Source organism: Neoarius graeffei, chromosome 8 (assembly GCF_027579695.1).
Source record: "Neoarius graeffei isolate fNeoGra1 chromosome 8, fNeoGra1.pri, whole genome shotgun sequence".
Lineage (NCBI taxonomy): Eukaryota > Metazoa > Chordata > Actinopteri > Siluriformes > Ariidae > Neoarius > Neoarius graeffei.
Window position 1 is genome coordinate 74,464,902 of NC_083576.1, and position 22,069 is coordinate 74,486,970.

The following is a 22,069-nucleotide window of genomic DNA, read 5'->3' on the forward strand; positions in this document are numbered from 1 at the left end:
ACAAAGTGTGGTGAAGCAGCTTTTAGCTACTATGCAGTGCAGCTATGGAACCAACTGCCAGAGGACATTAAAAATGCTCCTGCTGTTGGCAGCTTCAAATCTAGGTTAAAGACCAAGCTGTTTTCAGATGCTTTCTGTTAAATAATTAATATTGTCTTCACATTTTTTATAATCTTTACTTTCTCTGCATGTTTTAAATTTACTTTAACTTTATTCTATTTTATTCTTTATTCTATTCTGCTGTTTTTTTTCTTCTCATCCTATTTGAACTACTACTTCATTTTATTTTATTTTTACTATTGTTTAATTCTTATTATTTTCTTTTAATTCTTTTAATTAATTGTTTTAGAATAAAAATAAAATTATTTATGTAATTTTATTTCTCTATTGTTTACTGTTTTTGTTTTTACTTCTGTAAAGCACATTGAACTGCCATTGTGTATGAAATGTGCTATATAAATAAACTTGCCTTGCCTTGCCGATACAGATATTCTTTTATTTGTTGTGTCTTGAATGTTGGCAGGTTGAGACATATGAGCGGATCTAAGGTTTCGAGGTACAAATAGGATTTCATCGTTGCCAATAGCTTGGAGAGTCTGAAGAAAAGTCTGGTTGCAGCTTCCAATAAACTAACGATACATTAAACCAGCAAGGAGCATGTTAAAGCAGTCAAGTCTTAAGTGTCAAGTCTCGAATTTAAAATTGTTTACTGATTCCTTACAAAGGCACCGTAAGCGATACACCATCGTCTTAGTCTGGAAGATCCAGAACAACCTTGTACCCAATTATATCAATATTGAGTTCAATGAACAACATAGATCAGACCTCTTGGCAACTCATGGTACAGCAGTGTCAACACAATGATATTCAACTCTTTTTCGTCGGTCGCACCAGTTCTCCACAATGTGGTGCCAGTAAACATCAAGTCAATCCCTACCCTGATGAGGTTCAAGACAGAACTTGAGAAGTGGCTCACATCAATCCTTGGGTACCTTGGAGTGAATAGGAGTTCGTTGTTGGGCACGGGTTGGTAGCGAGCGTTAATAGCTGCTACCCTGGGAATTGGCGGCGGAGATATGTGAGATGCTTGGCCTGAGTGATCAAGCTTGAAGCTGATCCAAGGTATCCGAGGTAGGATTCAATGTTAATGTTGTTTTTCAAAAGTGTTTTTCCATATCAATTATAAAATGTCCAGAACGGCGAACTGGCTCCATCCAGTGGTGGCTCATTGTAGATTCAGGTGTGGCAAATTCCCACCATACACGGTCAGAATTGGGGGTACAGTAGGAGTCCATTTCTGTCCCCCAAAGTACAATCTATACTAATGTACCGCCTAGAACTCAGTATTGGACCTGAAGGTAACTGTGTGTTCCGTTTTAGGGCCAAAAAGGTACATATATCTTCTCAATCAGTCTATAAAGGGTACTGCCCCAGTGACAAGCCATTGTACCCTTAAAGATACAATCTCATCTCATTATCTCTAGCCGCTTTATCCTGTTCTACAGGGTCGCAGGCAAGCTGGAGCCTATCCCAGCTGATTACGGGCGAAAGGCGGGGTACACCCTGGACAAGTCGCCAGGTCCTCACAGGGCTGACACATAGACACAGACAACCATTCACATTCACACCTACGGTCAATTTAGAGTCACCAGTTAACCTAACCTGCATGTCTTTGGACTGTGGGGGAAACCGGAGCACCCGGAGGAAACCCACGTGGACACTGGGAGAACATGCAAACTCCGCACAGAAAGGCCCTCGCCGGCCACGGGGCTCGAACCCGGACCTTCTTGCTGTGAGACGACAGCGCTAACCACTACACCACTGTGCTGCCCCTAAAGCTACAATAATACACTATATTTTCTGAGAGTGTATATTAGTTCAATATGTCTCACTGCAGCCTGTGAGACTGGATGTGTGCAGAGAGAGATGTCACGCACTGACCATATATACGGTAGGGGATATGACATACAGTTGTTATGGCTAGAGTTAGGGTTCGGGTTAATCCTGTAGTTGTCCTTACATGGTTTGATGTGGGCCGGGTTGGACATCCAATCCCACTAGCTTCAGCCAGACAGGCTTGTATAGTGGTGCTTGAAAGTTTGTGAACCCTTTAGAATTTTCTATATTTCTGCATAAATATGACCTAAAACAACATCAGATTTTCTCACAAGTCCTAAAAGTAGATAAAGAGACCCCAGTTAAACAAATGAGACAAAAATATTATACTTGGTCATTTATTTATTGAGGAAAATGATCCAATATTACATATCTGCGAGTGGCAAAAGTATGTGAACCTTTGCTTTCAGTATCTGGTGTGACCCCCTTGTGCAGCAATAACTGCAACTAAACGTTTCCGGTAACTGTTGATCAGTCCTGCACACCGGCTTGGAGGAATTTTAGCCCGTTCCTCCGGACAGCACAGCTTCAATTCTGGGATGTTGGTGGGTTTCCTCACATGAACTGCTCGCTTCAGGTCCTTCCACAACATTTCGATTGGATTAAGGTCAGGACTTTGACTTGGCCATTCCAAAACATTAACTTTATTCTTCTTTAACCATTCTTTGGTAGAACGACTTGTGTGCTTAGGGTCGTTGTCTTGCTGCATGATCCACCTTCTCTTGAGATTCAGTTCATGGACAGATGTCCTGACATTTCCCTTTAGAATTCGCTGGTATACTTCAGAATTCATTGTTCCATCAATGATGGTAAGTCATCCTGGCCCAGATGCAGCAAAACAGGCCCAAACCGTCATACTGCCACCACCATGTTTCACAGATGGGATAAGGTTCTTATGCTGGAATGCAGTGTTTTCCTTTCTCCAAACATAACGCTTCTCATTTAAACCAAAAAGTTCTATTTTGGTCTCATCCGTCCACAAAACATTTTTCCAATAGCCTTCTGGGTTGTCCACGTGATCTTTAGCAAACTGCAGACGTTTGCTAAACTGCAATGTTCTTTTTGGAGAGCAGTGGCTTTCTCCGTGCAACCTTGCCATGCACACCATTGTTGTTCAGTGTTCTCCTGATGGTGGACTCATGAACATTAACATTAGCCAATGTGAGAGAGGCCTTCAGTTGCTTAGAAGTTACCCTGGGGTCCTTTGTGACCTCGCCGACTATTACACGCCTTGCTCTTGGAGTGATCTTTGTTGGTCGACCACTCCTGGGGAGTGTAACAATGGTCTTGAATTTCCTCCATTTGTACACAATCTGTCTGACTGTGGATTGGTGGAGTCCAAACTCTTTAGAGATGGTTTTGGAACCTTTTCCAGCCTCAACAACGCTTTTTCTGAGGTCCTCAGAAATCTCCTTTGTTCGTGCCATGATACACTTCCACAAACGTGTTGTGAAGATCAGACTTTGATAGATCCCTGTTCTTTAAATAAAACAGGGTGCCCACTCACACCTGATTGTCATCCCATTGACTGAAAACACCTGACTCTAATTTCACCTTCAAATTAACTGCTAATCCTAGAGGTTCACATACTTTTGCCACTCACAGATATGTAATATTGGATCATTTTCCTCAATAAATAAATGACCAAGTATAATATTTTTGTCTCATTTGTTTAACTGAGTTCTCTTTATCTACTTTTACGACTTGAGTGAAAATCTGATGATGTTTTAGGTCATATTTATGCAGAAATATAGAAAATTCTAAAGGGTTCACAAACTTTCAAGCACCACTGTAGTACTCGAGTCCAGGACTCGTGCCCTAATTTTAAGGACTTGTGACTTGACTTGGACTTGAACACTGCTGACTCGGACTCGTGCATTAACTGCATTCGGACTCGTAAATTGGAGATGAGGACTCGGATTTTTTCTTTATTTTTTGTAACATGCCATAATAATTTGGCATAAGTTATTTATATCTACATTAATTTTGTACTAATTTCTTGGAAGATTGTCACACCTGTGCGCCTTGGCGCGTGCATCAGATAGACTCTCGGGTGCGCTCTGGACAGCGCGCGCACCAAGCGGACTCTCACGCGTGCCGTAAGCAACTTGCACAGGATTAAGGCGCAATCGGCGCGCCTGTATAAAAACTGTGAAAACACGCTTACTTTGCGAAGTATTGAGTTGTGTTGCTGACATGTTACTGAGCCTTATTTCCTTGCTTGATTTCCTGATCCCGATTTCCTGTTTCTCATCTTTGATTCTGCCGAGTCTACGATAGCCTGTATGTGCCTCGCTCGACCTATTGCCTGTTTCACTGTTTTACGATTTTGCCTGCCGTTCTGGATTGTTTACCGTCTTCACTTATATTAATAAACACACCTTCTGGACTTGCATCCGTCTCCCAACCATCTCTGACAGAATACTTCACACTCCCTGACAAAGAGAAGCACATTCACCTGTTCATACGTCATGTTCAGGAACAAACTAACGTTAATGGCGCTCAAACAGCCACCGTCAAATGGTGCAGTCTTGGACTCGACTCAGTTTTTTTTAATGACTTGGACATTGGGGATTCGCAAACCCTACACAGAAAGACCCCCGTCGGCCATGAGGTTCGAACCTGGAAACTTTTTGCTGTGAGGCGACTACACCACCGTGCTGCCCTTTAGCATGCCACGTAATCTAAAGCTAATAATAAACTGATTTATTAACATGTGTTGATATTTAACAAAGAAGCACACATAATTGTTAATGTAGGTAAGTTGTTTGTTAAGAGATGAATATTTAACATGTATGTGTACGCAACAGTCAGTATGTTATCTGCCACGGGAAAGTGTTCAGGACAAAACAATTTGCACTTTCAATGAGACTAATCCAATTCATGGTGGTAACAATAATTCCACTTCGGATTATTTTCCTATAAAAGGTACAACTTATTACCAGCACGTGTCTACCCAGGCCGAACACAACCTTCAGCTTACCTTTGCTTTTATTTTCCACTCGATGTACCTGATGACCTTCTGCGCCCTCTGTGCCAGAACCGGGGTATTCTGATGAGTTTTAGCAACGAACTCATCAAAGTCGTGCCTCTCCCTCTTAATTTCTATCAGCCGTATGTCAGAATCCTTTATAGCAGCCTGAGGGGAGGAGAAGCCATTCGGGCAGTAGTTATTACTTCTGGGTTTTGGGGATAAACTATTTTGTACTATAATGATTAATGAATGAAATAATTCCTGAAATAATTACTGAAGTGTATGAGGGAAATGAATACATAAAACTGTGCCAAGACACACAGGACCTCCCATATAGAGTTACAGTTCGGTCCATATATATTTGGACACTGACACAAATTTTGGTTTTTTTTTTTTTACCTGTTTACTGAAACATATTCAAGTTATAGTTATATAATGGACATGGACACAAAGTCCAGACTTTCAGCTTTCATTTGAGGGTATCCACATTAAAATTGGATGAAGGGTTTAGGAGTTTCAGCTCCTTAACATGTGCCACCCTGTTTTTAAAGGGACCAAAAGTAATTGGACAATTGACTCCAAGGCTATTACATGGGCAGGTGTGGGAAATTCCTTCATTATGTCATTCTCAATTAAGCAGATTAAAGGCCTGGAGTTGATTTGAGGTGTGGTGCTTGCATTTGGAAGATTTTGCTGTGAAGAAAACATGCGGTCAAAGGAGCTCTCCATGCAGGTGAAACAAGCCATCCTTAAAGGAACAGTCCACCGTACTTCCGTAATGAAATATGTTCTTCTCTGAATTGAGACGAGCTGATCCGTACCTCTCCGAGCTTTGTGCGACCTCCCAGTCAGTCAGACGCGCTGTTACTCCTGTTAGCAATGTAGCTAGGCTCAGCATGGCCAATGGTATTTTTTGGGGCTGTAGTTAGATGCGACCAAACTCTTCCACGTTTTTCCTGTTTACATAGGTTTATATGACCAGTGACATGAAACAAAGTTCAGTTACACAAATTGAAATGTGGCGATTTTCTATGCTATGGAAAGTCCGCACTATAATGACAGGCGTACTAACACCTTCTGCGCGCTTCGACAGCGCATTGATACCTTCACTCCTGTTTTCCCCCTCTCCCCCGCCCCCTTGACTAGACTGTGTTCCAAGGAGTGCAGGCTACTTGTCTTGGTGGTCACGTTGGTTGTATTGACGGAAGTTGGGGGGGGGGAGAGAAAAAAAAAACAGGAGTGAAGGTATCAATGCGCTGTCGAAGCGCGCAGAAGGTGTTAGTACGCCTGTCATTATAGTGCGGACTTTCCATAGCATAGAAAATCGCCACGTTTCAATTTGTGTAACTGAACTTTGTTTCATGTCACTGGTCATATAAACCTATGTAAACATGGAAGAGTTTGGTCGCATCTAACTACAGCCCCAAAAAATACCATTGGCCATGCTGAGCCTAGCTACATTGCTAACAGGAGTAACAGCGCGTCTGACTGACTGGGAGGTCGCACAAAGCTCGGAGAGGTACGGATCAGCTCGTCTCAATTCAGAGAAGAACATATTTCATTATGGAAGTACGGTGGACTGTTCCTTTAAGCTGCGAAAACAGAAAAAAAAACCATCCGAGAAATTGCTACAATATTAGGAGTGGCAAAATCTACAGTTTGGTACATCCTGAGAAAGAAAGAAAGCACTGGTGAACTCATCAATGCAAAAAGACCTGGACGCCCACAGAAGACAACAGTAGTGGATGATCGCAGAATAATTTCCATGGTGAAGAGAAACCCCTTCACAACAGCCAACCAAGTGAACAACACTCTCCAGGAAGTAGGCGTATCAATATCCAAATCTACCATAAAGAGAAGACTGCATGAAAGTAAATACAGAGGGTTCACTGCATGGTGCAAGCCACTCATAAGCCTCAAGAATAAAAAGGCTAGATTGGACTTTGCTAAAAAGCATCTAAAAAAGCCAGCACAGTTCTGGAAGAACATTCTTTGGACAGATGAAACCAAGATCAACCTCTACCAGAATGATGGAAAGAAAAAAGTATGGCGAAGGCATGGTACAGCTCATGATCCAAAGCATACCACATCATCTGTAAAACATGGCGGAGGCAGTGTGATGGCTTGGGCATGCATGGCTGCCAGTGGCACTGGGTCACTAGTGTTTATTGATGATGTGACAGGACAGAAGCAGCCGGATGAATTCTGCGGTATTCAGAGACATACTGTGTGCTCAAATGCAGCCAAACTGATTGGTCGGCGTTTCATAATACAGATGGACAATGACCCAAAACATAAAGCCAAAGCAACCCAGGAGTTTATTAAAGCAAAGAAGTGGAATATTCTTGAATGGCCAAGTCATTCACCTGATCTCAACCCAATTGAGCATGCATTTCACTTGTTAAAGACAACTTCAGACAGAAAGGCCCACAAACAAACAGCAGCTGAAAATCGGTGCAGTAAAGGCCTGGCAGAGCATTAAAAAGGAGGAAACACAGCATCTGGTGATGTCCATGAGTTCAAGACTTCAGGCAGTCATTGCCAACAAAGGGTTTTCAACCAAGTATTAGAAATGAACATCTCATTATCTGTAGCCGCTTTATCCTGTTCTACAGGGTCGCAGGCAAGCTGGAGCCTATCCCAGCTGACTATGGGCGAAAGGCGGGGTACACCCTGGACAAGTCGCCAGGTTATCACAGGGCTGACACATAGACACAGACAACCATTCACACTCACATTCACACCTACGCTCAATTTAGAGTCACCAGTTAACCTAACCTGCATGTCTTTGGACTGTGGGGGAAACCGGAGCACCCGGAGGAAACCCACGTGGACACGGGGAGAACATGCAAACTCCACACAGAAAGGCCCTCGCCGGCCCCGGGGCTCGAACCCAGACCTTCTTGCTGTGAAGCGACAGCACTAACCACTACACCACCGTGCCGCCCTTGAAATGAACATTTTATTTACAATTATTTAATTTGTCCAATTACTTTTGAGCCCCTGAAATGAAGGGATTGTGTTTAAAAAATGCTTTAGTTCCTCACATTTTTATGCAATCATTTTGTTCAACCCACTGAATTAAAGCTGAAAGTCTGAACTTCAACTGCATCAAAATATAAAGGGAATGAGTCATCTTTAACTTTGTGCCTTTTGGAGATCATTTCATCTTCAGCTTGCTTAACTGTTCACAGTAACAGCGATTTTGACCAGGGGTGCCCAAACTTTTGCATACCACTTTTGACCTGAGTAAAAAGGTTGTGTGCCACAAATAACACCTATTATGGATGATAATAATTGCATATTAATGATGTAATACTCTTTTATACCAATTTCCTATATGTGGTTTCAGGGCTCTTTTTATGCGCAAAGTTCCCCTGCATAATTAACTATGAAACAGCAGCCTACAACCATTACAACAAGTCCAGATTTATGAATTTATATCTCAACTTGTATATTATTACCAAAAACAAGACTTGGCACATTTTGCAAAGTAGCCTCCAAATATAAACAAATACCGCCTGACTATTTGATGAGTTGAAGGACTGTTCACATGAAGACTTTTATCGCTTATGACGGGGTTTGACGTATTCAGGATTGAATCTGTAGCTGCACCATTTGTACCAGGTCAAGTACAGAATATATTTTAATATTTAATATAAAAAAAAATTTATAAAAATAATATTTTTATATATTTGTAATTCTTTATTTAAAAAAATAAATATGCATATATTTCATATCAACGTCCCCCCCCCGGGAGGATTTTTTTTTTTTTTAAATAATAAGACATCAAATGCTGTAACACTGTACGAGGACCAGATGGAGAATCGGTGACTTGAAAATGTCTACAACATGCCATAATAATCATATTCATGGAATTACAGTGAGACAGAACGGCTGAATTTAACGGATAAACTGTGAGGTGTTCATGTTCCAGTCAACACAGTTTAAAAAAATTTCCCACCCCTACATGAATCTAGTCTCCTTTTTCTGATATTCACTCCACTGATTAAATTATCACCTCATCGGGCGCGAGCAACAGCTGATGTATGTGAAGAACTAGGCTATTTGGATGTGTGGCGAGCGTTAAATCCAAACAACAAAGAATTCACATTCTTCTCTGGGGTGCATAAAAGTACAACCCCTGGCAAAAAGTATGGAATCACCAGTCTTGGATGAGCACTCATTCACACATTTTATTCTGTAGAACAAACTCAGATCACAAACATGATACAATAATAAAGTAATTCCAAAGTGCACCTTCTTGGCCTTCAGAAACACTAAAAGAAATGAAGAAAAAGCATTGTGGACGTCAGTAAATGTTACTTTTATAGACCAAGCACAGGGAAAAAAATATGGAATCACTCAATTCTGAGGAAAAAAATATGGAATCATGAAAAACAGACAAACAAAAGAACATTCAAAACACATCACTAGTACTTAGTTGCACCACCTCTGGCTTTTATAATGGCTTGCAGTCTCTTAGGCATGGACTTGATGAGTGACAAACAGTATTCTTCATCAATCTGGTGCCAACTCTCTTTGATTGCAGTTGCCAGATCAGCTTTGCAGGCCGGAGCCTTGTCGTGGACCATTTTTTTCAATTTCCACCACAAGTTTTCTATTGGGTTGAGATCTGGACTATTTGCAGGCCATGACATTGACTGACTGGATGTGTCTTTCACCAAGGAATGCTTTCACAGTTTTTGCTCTATGGCACGATGCATTGTCATCTTTGAAAATTATTTCATCATCCCCAAACATCTTTTCAATTGAAGGGATAAGAAAACTGTCCAAAATGTCAATGTAAACCTGTGCATTTATTGAAGAAGTAACCACAGCCATCTCCCCAGTGCCTTTGCCTGACATGCAGCCCCATATCATCAAGGATTGTGGAAATTTGGATGTTTTCTTCAGGCAGTCCTCTTCATAAATCTCACTGGAACGGCACCAAACAAAAGTTCCAGCATCATCACCTTGTCCAATGCAGATTCGTGATTCATCACTGAAGATAACTTTCATCCAGTCATCCACAGTCCATGATTGCTTCTCCTTAGCCCATTGTAGTCTTGTTCTTTTCTGTTTAGGTGTCAATGACGGTTTTCTTTTAGCTTTCCTATATGAAAATCCCATTTCCTTTAGGCGATTTCTCACGGTTCGGTCACATACTTGTACATCGACTCCAGCTTCCTCCCATTTATGCTTCATTTGTTTTGTTGTACTTTTTCGGTTTTCAAGACATATGGCCTTAAGTTTTTTGTCTTGACGCTTTGATGTCTTCCTTGGTCTACCAGTACGCTTGGCTTTAAAAACCTTCCCATGCTGTTTGTACTTGGTCCATATCTTAGATACAGCTGACTGTGAACAGCCCACATCTTTGGCAACCATGCGTGAAGAGTTACCTTCTTTAAGAAGTTTGACAATCCTCTCTTTTGTTTCAAGAGACATCTCTCTTGTTGGAGCCATGATTCTTGCCAATCCACTTGGTCCAGCAGCCCTCCAAGGTGTGATAACTGCGCGGTTTCTAACTGCAGACTAACGAGCAGATCTGGCAGGTGTCAATTTAGGGAAAGGAAATTGACTGGGTGAGTCCTTATTTTCTACCTGAAAATTGAGTGATTCCATATTTTTTTCCTCAGAATTGAGTGATTCCATATTTTTTTCCCTGTGCTTGGTCTATGAAAGTAACATTTGCTGACTATCACAATGTATTTTCTTCATTTATTTTAGTGTTTCTGAAGGCCAAGAAGTTGCACTTTGGAATGACTTTATTATTGTATCATGTTTGTGATCTCAGTTTGTTCTACAGAATAAAACATCTGAATGAGCGCTCATCCAAGACTGGTGATTCCATACTTTTTGCCAGGGGTTGTAGCTCTAGAATACACTACTTGTTTGTCCCTAAAACAATGTTGTATTCTGTTTCATCTTGTGATATTGGGAACATTACGAGATCGGACCATGCCCCGGTTTACTTAAAGTTCTCACAAGGAGAGGCTCAGCAACGATCGAGTAAATGGCGGTTTAATAACCATCTGTTGAATGACCCGAATTTCATATCTTTCTTTCAGACTGAGTTTCAGATAATTATTATTTTCGTGTAATAACACACCTGATGTATCTCCTTCTATTTTATGGGAGACGTGTAAAGCTTATTCACGTGGTTTGATTATGTCTTATGAAAAAAGCACAAAACGAAAGCATCAAGAAGAGCAACGGAAACTAGAGCTACAGTAGGGTGCATCAGTTGCCCTCACTTTCATAAAATCTGATGCATTTTTGTTTGGGTGTTCCTTTTCACCAATAAAGACATCCTGTAAAATGTTTTGACCATATTCAAAAGTCTAATGGTGGCACCACGAGGTTCATTTTTTGCCAAAAAACGCTTATTTTATGTTTTCGCGTAAGGTTTGAATCACAATGTTGGACTCCATTTATTGATTTCTTGTGAGCCAGAGATCATGTTAAGAACCTTTGCAAGGGATTGAGAAGCATTAATGTGATTCATAATACATTTGTATTGTTTAAAAGTAGCTGAACAATGATTCAATGAACAGCTAAAACTCAAACTGTGCTTGATAATAGATTTAGAATATGTACTAAAAATGTGTATCTAAGATATTTGGTATACTCTATAAGGTGCCATAATGTTTCATGAAAAGTGATTGAAATTTTGTCATAAAAGTCATAAAATAGCAGCTTTTTCCATAACTTTGAGCTCCTGGTGCCACCATTAAACTTTTGAATTTTGTCAAAATATTTCACCCAGTGTGTTTTCTTACCAAAAGGAACATAAAAACAAAAATGCATCATGATCGGAGGAACTTTTCATTTTTAGGGGGCAACTGATGCACCCTAAGCTACAGCTATCTGAGTGTGAGAGGGCATATAACCAGAACCCTACCGATACTAATCTTAAAGCAACTCTGACCACAAGAGCAACGCTTAACTCACTGCTCGCTCAGAAGGCAGAGCAGAGTACAAGATTCGCAAGGCAGAAATGATATGAATTTGGTAACAAACCCAGCAAGTATTTAGCCAGCCTGGTTAAGAATAGACCTGACTCTCAGAACATATCTTCAGTTCAAGATGTCTCCGGGCAGGTGAAACTGGATAGCAATGGCATAAATAAGGTTTTTGCAGAATTTTATGGAAAGTTACACTACCGTTCAAAAGTTTGGGGTCACTTTGAAATGTCCTTATTTTTGAAAGAAAAGCACTGTTCTTTTCAATGAAGGTCACTTTAAACTAATCAGAAATCCACTCTATACATTGCTAATGTGGTAAATGACTATTCTAGCTGCAAATGTCTGGTTTTTGGTGCAATATCTCCATAGGTGTATAGAGATCTTGCAGTCACGTGACCGGAAAGTACACAGCCGCCATCTTGTCGGTCAACAGCACAGCTGAATATTGCTGCACTCGTGTACAGAATGGATCAATTTCAACCGACGGACTACACAGCTCATTTTTCTAATGCACAGATAACTAGATATATGTCTAAAATAAACGATCTACAGATTAGTGACCCTTATGGCTTTCCGGACGGAGTTTTCACGACCGTGTCAGTGGATATGGAACTGCCGGAGGTGGAATACCCGGACGTGTATAATTACCTCATCAACTTTCCCTCGCTGTTCAGTGGTGAAGCACTGCGTGCTTATAAATCTCTGGACAGTTATCTTTACAGAAATTCAGGATTTGTCAGCGACTCAGATGTGGCATCTTGTAAACAAGAAAATGATCCTCACTGGATGGGTAAGTCACTTAAGTATTGAGTATAGCACTGACCAGCCGATTGTAGAATAGAATAAGGTAATTCCAGCTGTAATTCCAAATCGTCCGTCTTGTTTACCTGGCGTTGGAGAGGTAGAGGCTTAGCAGTGGAGATTTGAGTGGCTGTTTTCTGAGCTTAGTCAACAGGCCGGCTCTGCAGCCTGGCTTTTGCTTCCTCTCCCGGCGCCACCTCCTTAGCTTTGCTTCCAATAACAATCCACGGAGACCCCGCTGGTCTCGGTATCTCGTCCAGAATGTTTTTTCTTTAATTTTTTTCTCGTCCGGAATGTTGTGCATGCGATGGAAATCGCTACAAACCGTCATTTTCTGCTGGAAACCAATGTCCAGTAAGTCCATACGGTTGTACTGGATATTGAAGTCCGGTACAGACGAACAACACGCAAAAATACACACAAAAAACATAAAAAACGTGCACAGGTAGGGAGAGCTTGTAGCCGCAGCCGTTGTAGTAGAATTGTATATAGTAGGGTTTTCCAGAAGAAAAGGTAGAAGTAGAAGGCGGAAATATGGCGTTTGACCGACAAGATGGCGTCTGTCACAATCTGGATCGGCTGTGACGTCACATGCAAGTGCTCCATAGAGGCCCATTTCCAGCAACTCTCACTCCAGTGTTCTAATGGTACAATGTGTTTGCTCATTGCCTCAGAAGGCTAATGGATGATTAGAAAACCCTTGTACAATCATGTTAGCACAGCTGAAAACAGTTGAGCTCTTTAGAGAAGCTATAAAACTGACCTTCCTTTGAGCAGATTGAGTTTCTGGAGCATCACATTTGTGGGGTCGATTAAATGCTCAAAATGGCCAGAAAAATGTCTCGACTATATTTTCTATTCATTTTACAACTTATGGTGGTAAATAAAAGTGTGACTTTTCATGGAAAACACAAAATTGTCTGGGTGACCCCAAACTTTTGAACGGTAGTGTATATACGAGTGAGCAGCCAAGCAGGGGTCTCTAGACTTATGGAGGGCTTTTTCTCCAATCTGAATCTGCCCAAGCCTAATAGACAGTATTGAATAAACCTATAACACTGGAAGAAGTAGCTGAAGCAGTTGGTGTTTTACGATCAGGAAAGGCTCCGGGTCCTGACGGCTTTAGCTCAGATTTTTATAAACGTTTTAAGCCGTTGTTGGTGAAGCCTTTACTTGCCATGTTTAATCACTCCTTTGAGAAGACAGCTCTTCCCAAAACACTTACAGAAGCGAACATTAGCCTGATTCTTAAGAAGGATAAACCAGCGGATGTGTGTTCATCCTACCGACCTATCAGTCTACTAAATTTAGATTTCAAGATTTTATCTAAAATGCTCGCCTTAAGACTAGAGAAAATCCTTCCATTTATCATTCATAATAACCAGACGGGGTTTATTACTGGAAGGAACTCGTGTAATAATGTTAGAAGGTTACTCAACGTTATTCAGCTGTGTCAGCAAAATAATCTTAAGCGTATGGTAGTGTCATTGGATGCAGAAAAAGCATTCGACCGTATAGAATGGGATTTTTTTGTTTTTCACTCTCAAGGAATTTGATTTAGGTAAAGATTTTATTGAATGGGTCAAGTTGCTTTATCCTAATCCACTAGGGGCTGTCATCACAAATGGTAAATGCTCTCCCGACTTTGCTCTGGGGAGGGGCACGCGCCAAGGGTGCCCCTTATCACCTCTGCTGTTTGTGATCGCAATCGAGCCACTGGCAGAAGCCGTTAGAACCCGCTCTACTGTTCATGGTATATCGATTAATCACAGACAACATAAGATTTCCTTGTATGCTATTGTTTATCACTCAACCAGAAATATCTATTAGGTCAGTCCTTACTGGTATTAACGAGTTTAGTAAGTTTTCTGGTTCCAAAATAAATTTCAGTAAGTAGGAGGCCATGCCATTGGGTCAGGTGCTCCACTCCCTTCCCCCTGGCTTGTCACCCTTCAGATGGGCAACAGAAGGTTTTCTTTATCTAGGTATATTTAGTACTCCTCTGCTGCAAAGGATGTTTAAAGCAAATTTTCAGCCTCTGCTTAAACGCATCCACGATGGCCTTGAGAGATGGTCTTCTTTACCACTTTCGATGCTGGGAAGAATCTCTTTGATTAAGATGAATATTTTACCACGGCTGCTCTACAAATTTCAAATGATTCCAGTCCTACTAAATAATAATACTATCAAGACGGTGAATGGTTGGTTTAGATCATTTATATGGAACTGCAAAAGATCACGACTTAGCAAAATTGCAGTTGCCATCAGGTCAGGGAGGATTGGCAATTCCCAACATTAGACTGTGTATCAAGTGGCTTCCCAATTTCGATATCTAGTAGATTGCGTAAGGCAGGGTTTCCCAACCACTGTGCCGCGGCACATTAGTGTGCCATGAGAGATCATCACGTGTACTGTGGGACATTATCCAATTTCACTTAATTGTTCCGAAAATTATTTATTTACTGCAAATAACTTGTCTTTGTTCGTCTATGCCAGCGACGTATAGTGACCGGCAGTACAATTAAATACTCTTCCAATAGATGGCAGCAGGTAGCTAATTAACCTGTGTATCTACCTGTTGCCATTCAAACAATAGAATTAGTAATGCTTCGGGTGTGACAGCGGTGATAGCGATAGCAGGGTTGAGAGTTTTCCGCTTTTCGGCGGATTTCCGCTTTTTCTGAGTAAAAATCGACCTTTTTATATTATGCCAAATCCGTAGAGATTTTTTTTTCATTTATTGAGGGGGGTTGGGGTATGTTCCTTCGTGATACTCAAGCGTAATTCATTCCTACGACGATGTTACATTTTTACATTTTCGCCATCTTTAGTCTCGCTAAGTCTCGTGGTAGAATACGTGTGATCTACAATGTAATTGGCCAAAACGTCGATGGTGAGAGCATGATAGCCAATCATAACCGTTCTTACAAAAGAGAGGACTGACAAGCGTTTGTCTTTGGCCAAAAAGCTGAAGAAGTCGAAATGATCAAATGAAAATGAGAAGTGACTGTGAACTATAAATAAAGGGCCCCATACACGTTCAAAAAAGTCGTCAAAATTTTGTATCAAAATTTTGATGTAAAATGTCCACACACTATTCAATGTTTTTTCTATCAAAAATTCAGTATTGTCAAAAACTTTGACATGGACGCAGCAGTGGCCGTAGCACTTGTGTTCGCTTTGGACAATGAACCGCCTCGGCATCGACGGAAATGGTCGAAAGACTGGTTTTTGAAACGGCGAACGTACGGTCACGTCAACCTCCTCAGAGAACTTCGTCTCAAAGAACCAGAGGACTTCCATAATTTCCTTAGGATGGATGCCCCATCCTTCGATGAATTATTGGACCTTGTCAAGCCATTGATATTGAAAGAAGACACTGTGATGCGTTCATCTATACCACCAAGTGAATGCTTGTCCATCACACTGAGGTACCTGGCATCTGGAAATTCTTTTGAAGACTTGAAATTCCTGACTGCAACGTCTCCGCAAGCAATTGGAAAGATAGTTAAGCCCCCCACACACGCATCAATAATTTGACGACTCTTCAAAAAATATCAAAGTGATTTGATATGTCAAAATTTGGGTTCAAAATTTTGACATCAAATTTTTGACATCAAAACACCCTACACACGATCAAACTTTGTATCAAAATTTTGATATCAAAATTTTGACGACTTTTTTGAACGTGTATGGGGCCCTTAACTGTATAAAGTGTACATAGACATTATCCCATAAACTTAGCATTCGTTTGATTTAATACATTGAACATGTATATGATAGTCAGTAAATCTGAATTAATGCTGACAGTTTTGAAAACTTAAATATTTCAAAAGACTTCTTGAAGAAATCATATGCAACTAATGAGGGCATAGGGAGAAAAGGTCAGTCATCCTAAGAAATTTTATTTAATATATGAACATTTTGATAATTAATAGAACTTAAGTTTAATGTGAATTTAGTTTGTCATTTCTGTTGATCATAAATTATAACCATACCCTTGAATGTAGAATGTTTTTATTTTGAATTCAAACAATACTCCTATTGATTTGAAACATATTTTCATGTAAATATATAAAAAAGACAACAGATTTTTTTTTTATCTACTACAGCTCAGATTGCAGGAAAAGTGGTTTGTAAGGCCTTATTTTTCAAAATTTTCTGGGGGGGGGGGAGGGGGGTATATGTGTATATATACACCTACCATTCAAAAGTTTGGGGTCACCCAGACAATTTTGTATTTTCCATGAAAAGTCACACTTTTATTTCCCACCATAAGTTGTAAAATGAATAGAAAATATAGTCAAGACATTTTTCTGGCCATTCTGAGCATTTAATCGACCCCACAAATGTGATGCTCCAGAAACTCAATCTGCTCAAAGGAAGGTCAGTTTTATAGCTTCTCTAAAGAGCTCAACTGTTTTCAGCTGTGCTAACATGATTGTACAAGGGTTTTCTAATCATCCATTAGCCTTCTGAGGCAATGAGCAAACACATTGTACCATTAGAACACTGGAGTGAGAGTTGCTGGAAATGGGCCTCTATACACCTATGGAGATATTGCACCAAAAACCACACATTTGCAGCTAGAATAGTCATTTACCACATTAGCAATGTATAGAGTGGATTTCTGATTAGTTTAAAGTGATCTTCATTGAAAAGAACAGTGCTTTTCTTTCAAAAATAAGGACATTTCAAAGTGACCCCAAACTTTTGAACGGTAGTGTGTGTGTATATATATACATACATGCACACACATTTTGTGACCTTTTGGTTTGGTGGTGTGCCATGGGATTTTTCAAGTGTAAAATATGTGCCGTGGCTCAAGAAAGGTTGGGAAACACTGGGGTAAGGAATGACTCGGACTCTGTTTGGCTCGATGTTGAAGCATATAATTTAGGTAAACCGTTAGCGAGTCTCCCATTTATCCTGAATCGGAATAAACTAGAGGTTGCAGATGGTAATTTCATTGTTAAATCCACACTAAAAGCTTGGGACATGCTTAAGAAATGGGAAAAAAAAGAACTGATGTTTTATCTCCAATTACTCCAATACAAAGAAATACAGATTTTCTCCCAGGCATGACAGATAATGGGTTTGCTCTGTGGGAAAGTGCTGGTATTACAACTTTGAAAGACGTATTTGAAGGGGACAGAATGATGTCATTTGACCAATTAAGATTGAAATACAATTTATCACACACACATTTTCTTAGGTTCCTACAAGTCAAAAACTTTATACAGAATCCAATTCGGCATAAATTTACTCTGGAAATGTCACCAACTGAGCAACTACTATACAAAATACATAGCAATAAGGCTATAGTAAGGCCAGGGTTTCCCATACATAGACCATTGTGTGGCACAGCGCCACACAATGGATTCCTATCACCACACAATCAGACTCGCGATTTTGAAAAAAAAAAAATTCTGTTGCGTATCGTTCCGTTCATTCATAGTGCTCTTTCTTCTCGTTTATGCGTGTGCGCGCACACAGAGACAGACAGAGAGGCGTGCTAATTAAAAATAACCAGGGATGAGAATTTTCCACCGATCGGCAGATTTCCGACTTTTTCAGACCAAAATGATTGTAAATCCATTGAGAAATTCCTGGGGGGGGGTATGGTTAACGATCTGTGGTCACCTTATAACGCAGACATCCCAAGTCTCCCGGAAGTTCCGGGAGTCTCCTGCATATTGATAGCGGCTCCCTGATGCCCGCACATTGGAGAATATCTCCCAGAATCTAGAGCAAGCGCATGCACGCGAAACATTAATGTCTGCATCGCGCATATGACAGAGTGTGCGAGAGAGCGCATGCTAGACAAAGAGCATCCTGATTGGGTTACTCAGCAAAATAAGCCAGTCAGCCTTCAGTGTGGGCGGGCTTCTCTTTTCTCGAGGACCGAAGCTTTCAGTTGAGTCAGTGCAGCCTACAGGATTGGCATGTAGAGAGAGAGAGCGTGCCCCAAAAAACGAAAATACAAACAAAACCCACTTCACCTCAGATTACACAAAAGAATCTCCCTGTCTGATAAGGGTCAACAATAATGACAGTTTCGCGCGATGTACTGTTTGCAGCAGTGATTTCAGCATTGCCCATGGTGGCTTAAATGATTGTAAAGGACATGTTGAGGTGAGGAGTGTCATTTCATGTGCATTATATTTAGGTCAACGACAGGCTGTCATGTAAAGACCAAACTTATTGGAGATTTCCGGAAAGTAACAATGTATGAATATACATCATATATATCAAATACACGTCATATATAAAAGTGTGTATCTTTTATAAATGAGGTTAGCTCATCTAATGTAGCATGTTGGGGAGAATCATAGTATCATATCTATATTTCTGATAAAATTTTAAGTATGATACCGTGTATAACTCAACTACTTATTGCTCATTTCATTGGGGGGGGATTGCTGGCATGAGCCGCGCAGGAGCGTCTGCCCAAATTTTTTAGGCCGAGATGAACTTATAGTTTTTGATTTAAAAAAAATTTCCAGTATGTAATGCCCATTGTACATGCCTGTTCTTTAATTCAAAATCACCAGCTCGATCTTCAGATTGACCATATGGTATCTGTATTACATTACACAACATCCTGTCCAGATAAAACCGAGTTAGTACACACAACAGTTGAAAGGGAAGTGATAAGTGATGTTGAATGTTGCCTGCTTAATATGCAAGACCTCCTGCTACCATGATAACATCAGAAGAAAGCTTAAGAGAATTATTTGATAGAACTTTTTTCTGGTTTGCACTTCATTTTAAAGGATTAGAGTATTCAAAGATAGCAAAAATGCAGAAATATAATACTGTAGAGCTCGTTTATATTAAAAGGTGCGTTGATTTTTTGAAATCATCAAATGTGAATTGATTAAAAACAAGTCTCTTGTACCATATTAATCATTTTCACCTGGTAGTCCACCAAGAAGGGGAATTTATTTCCAAATACATTGCAACATTTTGCTGATAAAATTAATAGTTTTGGGGTAAAAAAAAAAAATAGCCAAAAATCATTAGCTCCCTGCCCCTGGGCCCTACTGGGTGCCTGCAGCCCCCAAACCCCTGGCTTTTTTCAGACTTTAATATTTTTCATTCTCATCCCTGAATAACGCAGCCTTCCCGATTCGCCTTCCGACCCCTTATTTTAAAAGGTAGCCTACGTCATGCTCGTGATGAGCTTTATCATAGCCTTCTTGGCTTACAGGAAATGGACATCCCTGAGTCAGGCTATAAACCAATTTTGATACATACAGTAGCAGCTTGACGCGAGGAACCGGCCTTATTGCATTATCCCGTTTATCCCGCTTCAGCATTCATGCAAGTTTATTAATAATGGCTTGACATTCACAATAAATAAGGATTTCCCACTAGCCTAAATAAAATGTTATACTCACGGGGATGCCTAGTTGATGCTATCTGAAGCATAAAATCTGAATATTTTAAGAAACATCTTTATTAGCTTTATTGGCGAAGTAGATAAACCATCACTGCACTGGATTTCTCAGCTATGAATAGGGTAAGCACATAGAAATTCAGTATTCCTTTGTATATTTTTTTTTGATGTAATGGAAATTTTTAGTGCTTTGATGAAGAAAATGTACTTTTTTAACCATAGATTAAAACAGACCTCAGGAATAGGCTCCAAGGGGAACGCCTGGCAGCCTGCTTACGAATCTCCATAAATGGTCCCGAACCCAATGACTTCCCTTACGATAGGGCACTTGAGTTTTTTTTTTTTCAGGAAGCCACGCAGAATTAAATGTTCTGATAGGGCATGCAGGCTTTGCACCAATTAGGGTAATGCTTTTTCATTATTGTTAGTTGCCTTGGTGTTACCTTAAGTGGTTTCTTACATCTAATTATGATATTTTATTTTATTATTATTTTGTTGTTACATTATACTATTTATTTCATTTTAGTATTGGTTGAGGTAAGTGTTGAGTTCAATGTTTAAAATAAAAACCTCCAGCTTGTTTTTTGCAATTTATTCCTTGAATGTCAACTAAAGAATGATTGAAAGATTGCCACCAAAAAGGCAAAAAACTAAGGTAAAAACTAAACTTTAACTTCAATTTTGGTGAGTAATTTTCATAAATTTAAAAAGACAGGTTTTCCACCAACATCAAGCCCAGCAAACTAATGGCCTGCCCTGTAATGTAAAGTTGGGTCGAGGAATAAAACCAGGCAGGGTTCTGGTAAAAATAGTTTTAGCTGTCTTCTCTTAAAGAACTTAAAAGAATTTAGATTGAACTGAATAATCTCAAATGCTTCTTGTAGCTTTAAAATAGTCCCAGCAGGTGACTCTGAAGAAAAATACTGTGTGTTTGAACACTGCCCGCTGTAAACACTTTGCATACACCCCAATGACCGACTCCACCGACCGCCACGACACCACCGCGCACGATTCCCTCATCGTCACAGTGGGGCACCACAAATTGCTACCTGGTCTGTGGGAAACACTGAAGGCGATGCTATGAGGCTTTTTATAAGTCCAATAAGGCTAACAATACAATTATACAAACATGGGCCCAGGACCTTGGGGTGGTAATAGACGAAGCTATGGAGGCGGACATATGGGAGCATGCTAACAACATGTCCATTAGGGCTGTGCGATGTCCCCTTAATTGGCATCGACGATGTTTACAGTGCAAACATCGTGATGGACGATCATATCGTGGGCGGGGGGATTTTAATACCACATTATTAAATATATTATTATTCATCTCATCTCATTCTCATTATCTCTAGCCGCTTTATCCTTCTACAGGGTTGCAGGCAAGCTGGAGCCTATCCCAACTGACTACGGGCGAAAGGCGGGGTACACCCTGGACAAGTCGCCAGGTCATCACAGGGCTGACACATAGACACAGACAACCATTCACACTCACAATCACACCTACGGTCAATTTAGAGTCACCAGTTAACCTAACCTGCATGTCTTTGGACTGTGGGGGAAACCGGAGCACCCGGAGGAAACCCACGCGGACACGGGGAGAACATGCAAACTCCGCACAGAAAGGCCCTCGCCGGCCCTGGGGCTCGAACCCAGGACCTTCTTGCTGTGAGGCGACAGCGCTAACCACTACACCACCGTGCCGCTCATATAATATTATTATTATTATTATTATTATTAAAAGTATTAGATACTCATCCGAGGCTTTGGCACGTAAAGAAAAAAAAGCACTAGGTGATGTGGAATATTTGGCCTTGATAACGGATATGTGGTCCAGCTGCAACATGATGCCCTATATGTCAGCTACCGTACATTATGTGGACCGAGAGTGGGCAATGCAGTCCAAATGCCTGCAGACGAGTTTCATGCCAGAGACACATTCAGCGGACAATTTAGAAGACGCATTGCGCAAGACACTTGCCGAATGGAAAATAGAGGAGAAAAAGATCGCCTGTATAACAACGGACA

The 22,069-nt window shown here is 40.5% G+C and overlaps 1 protein-coding gene across 1 annotated transcript in view; it reads right to left on the bottom strand.

The window, feature by feature from the left end:
* Positions 1-22,069, bottom strand: part of ccdc113 (coiled-coil domain containing 113) — a 43,631-nt gene that overhangs the window by 15,757 nt on the left and 5,805 nt on the right. The window contains exon 4 of the mRNA XM_060928241.1: positions 4,880-5,035. Coding sequence (XP_060784224.1) covers positions 4,880-5,035 — 156 coding nt within the window. The remainder of the gene's footprint in view (positions 1-4,879; positions 5,036-22,069) is intronic.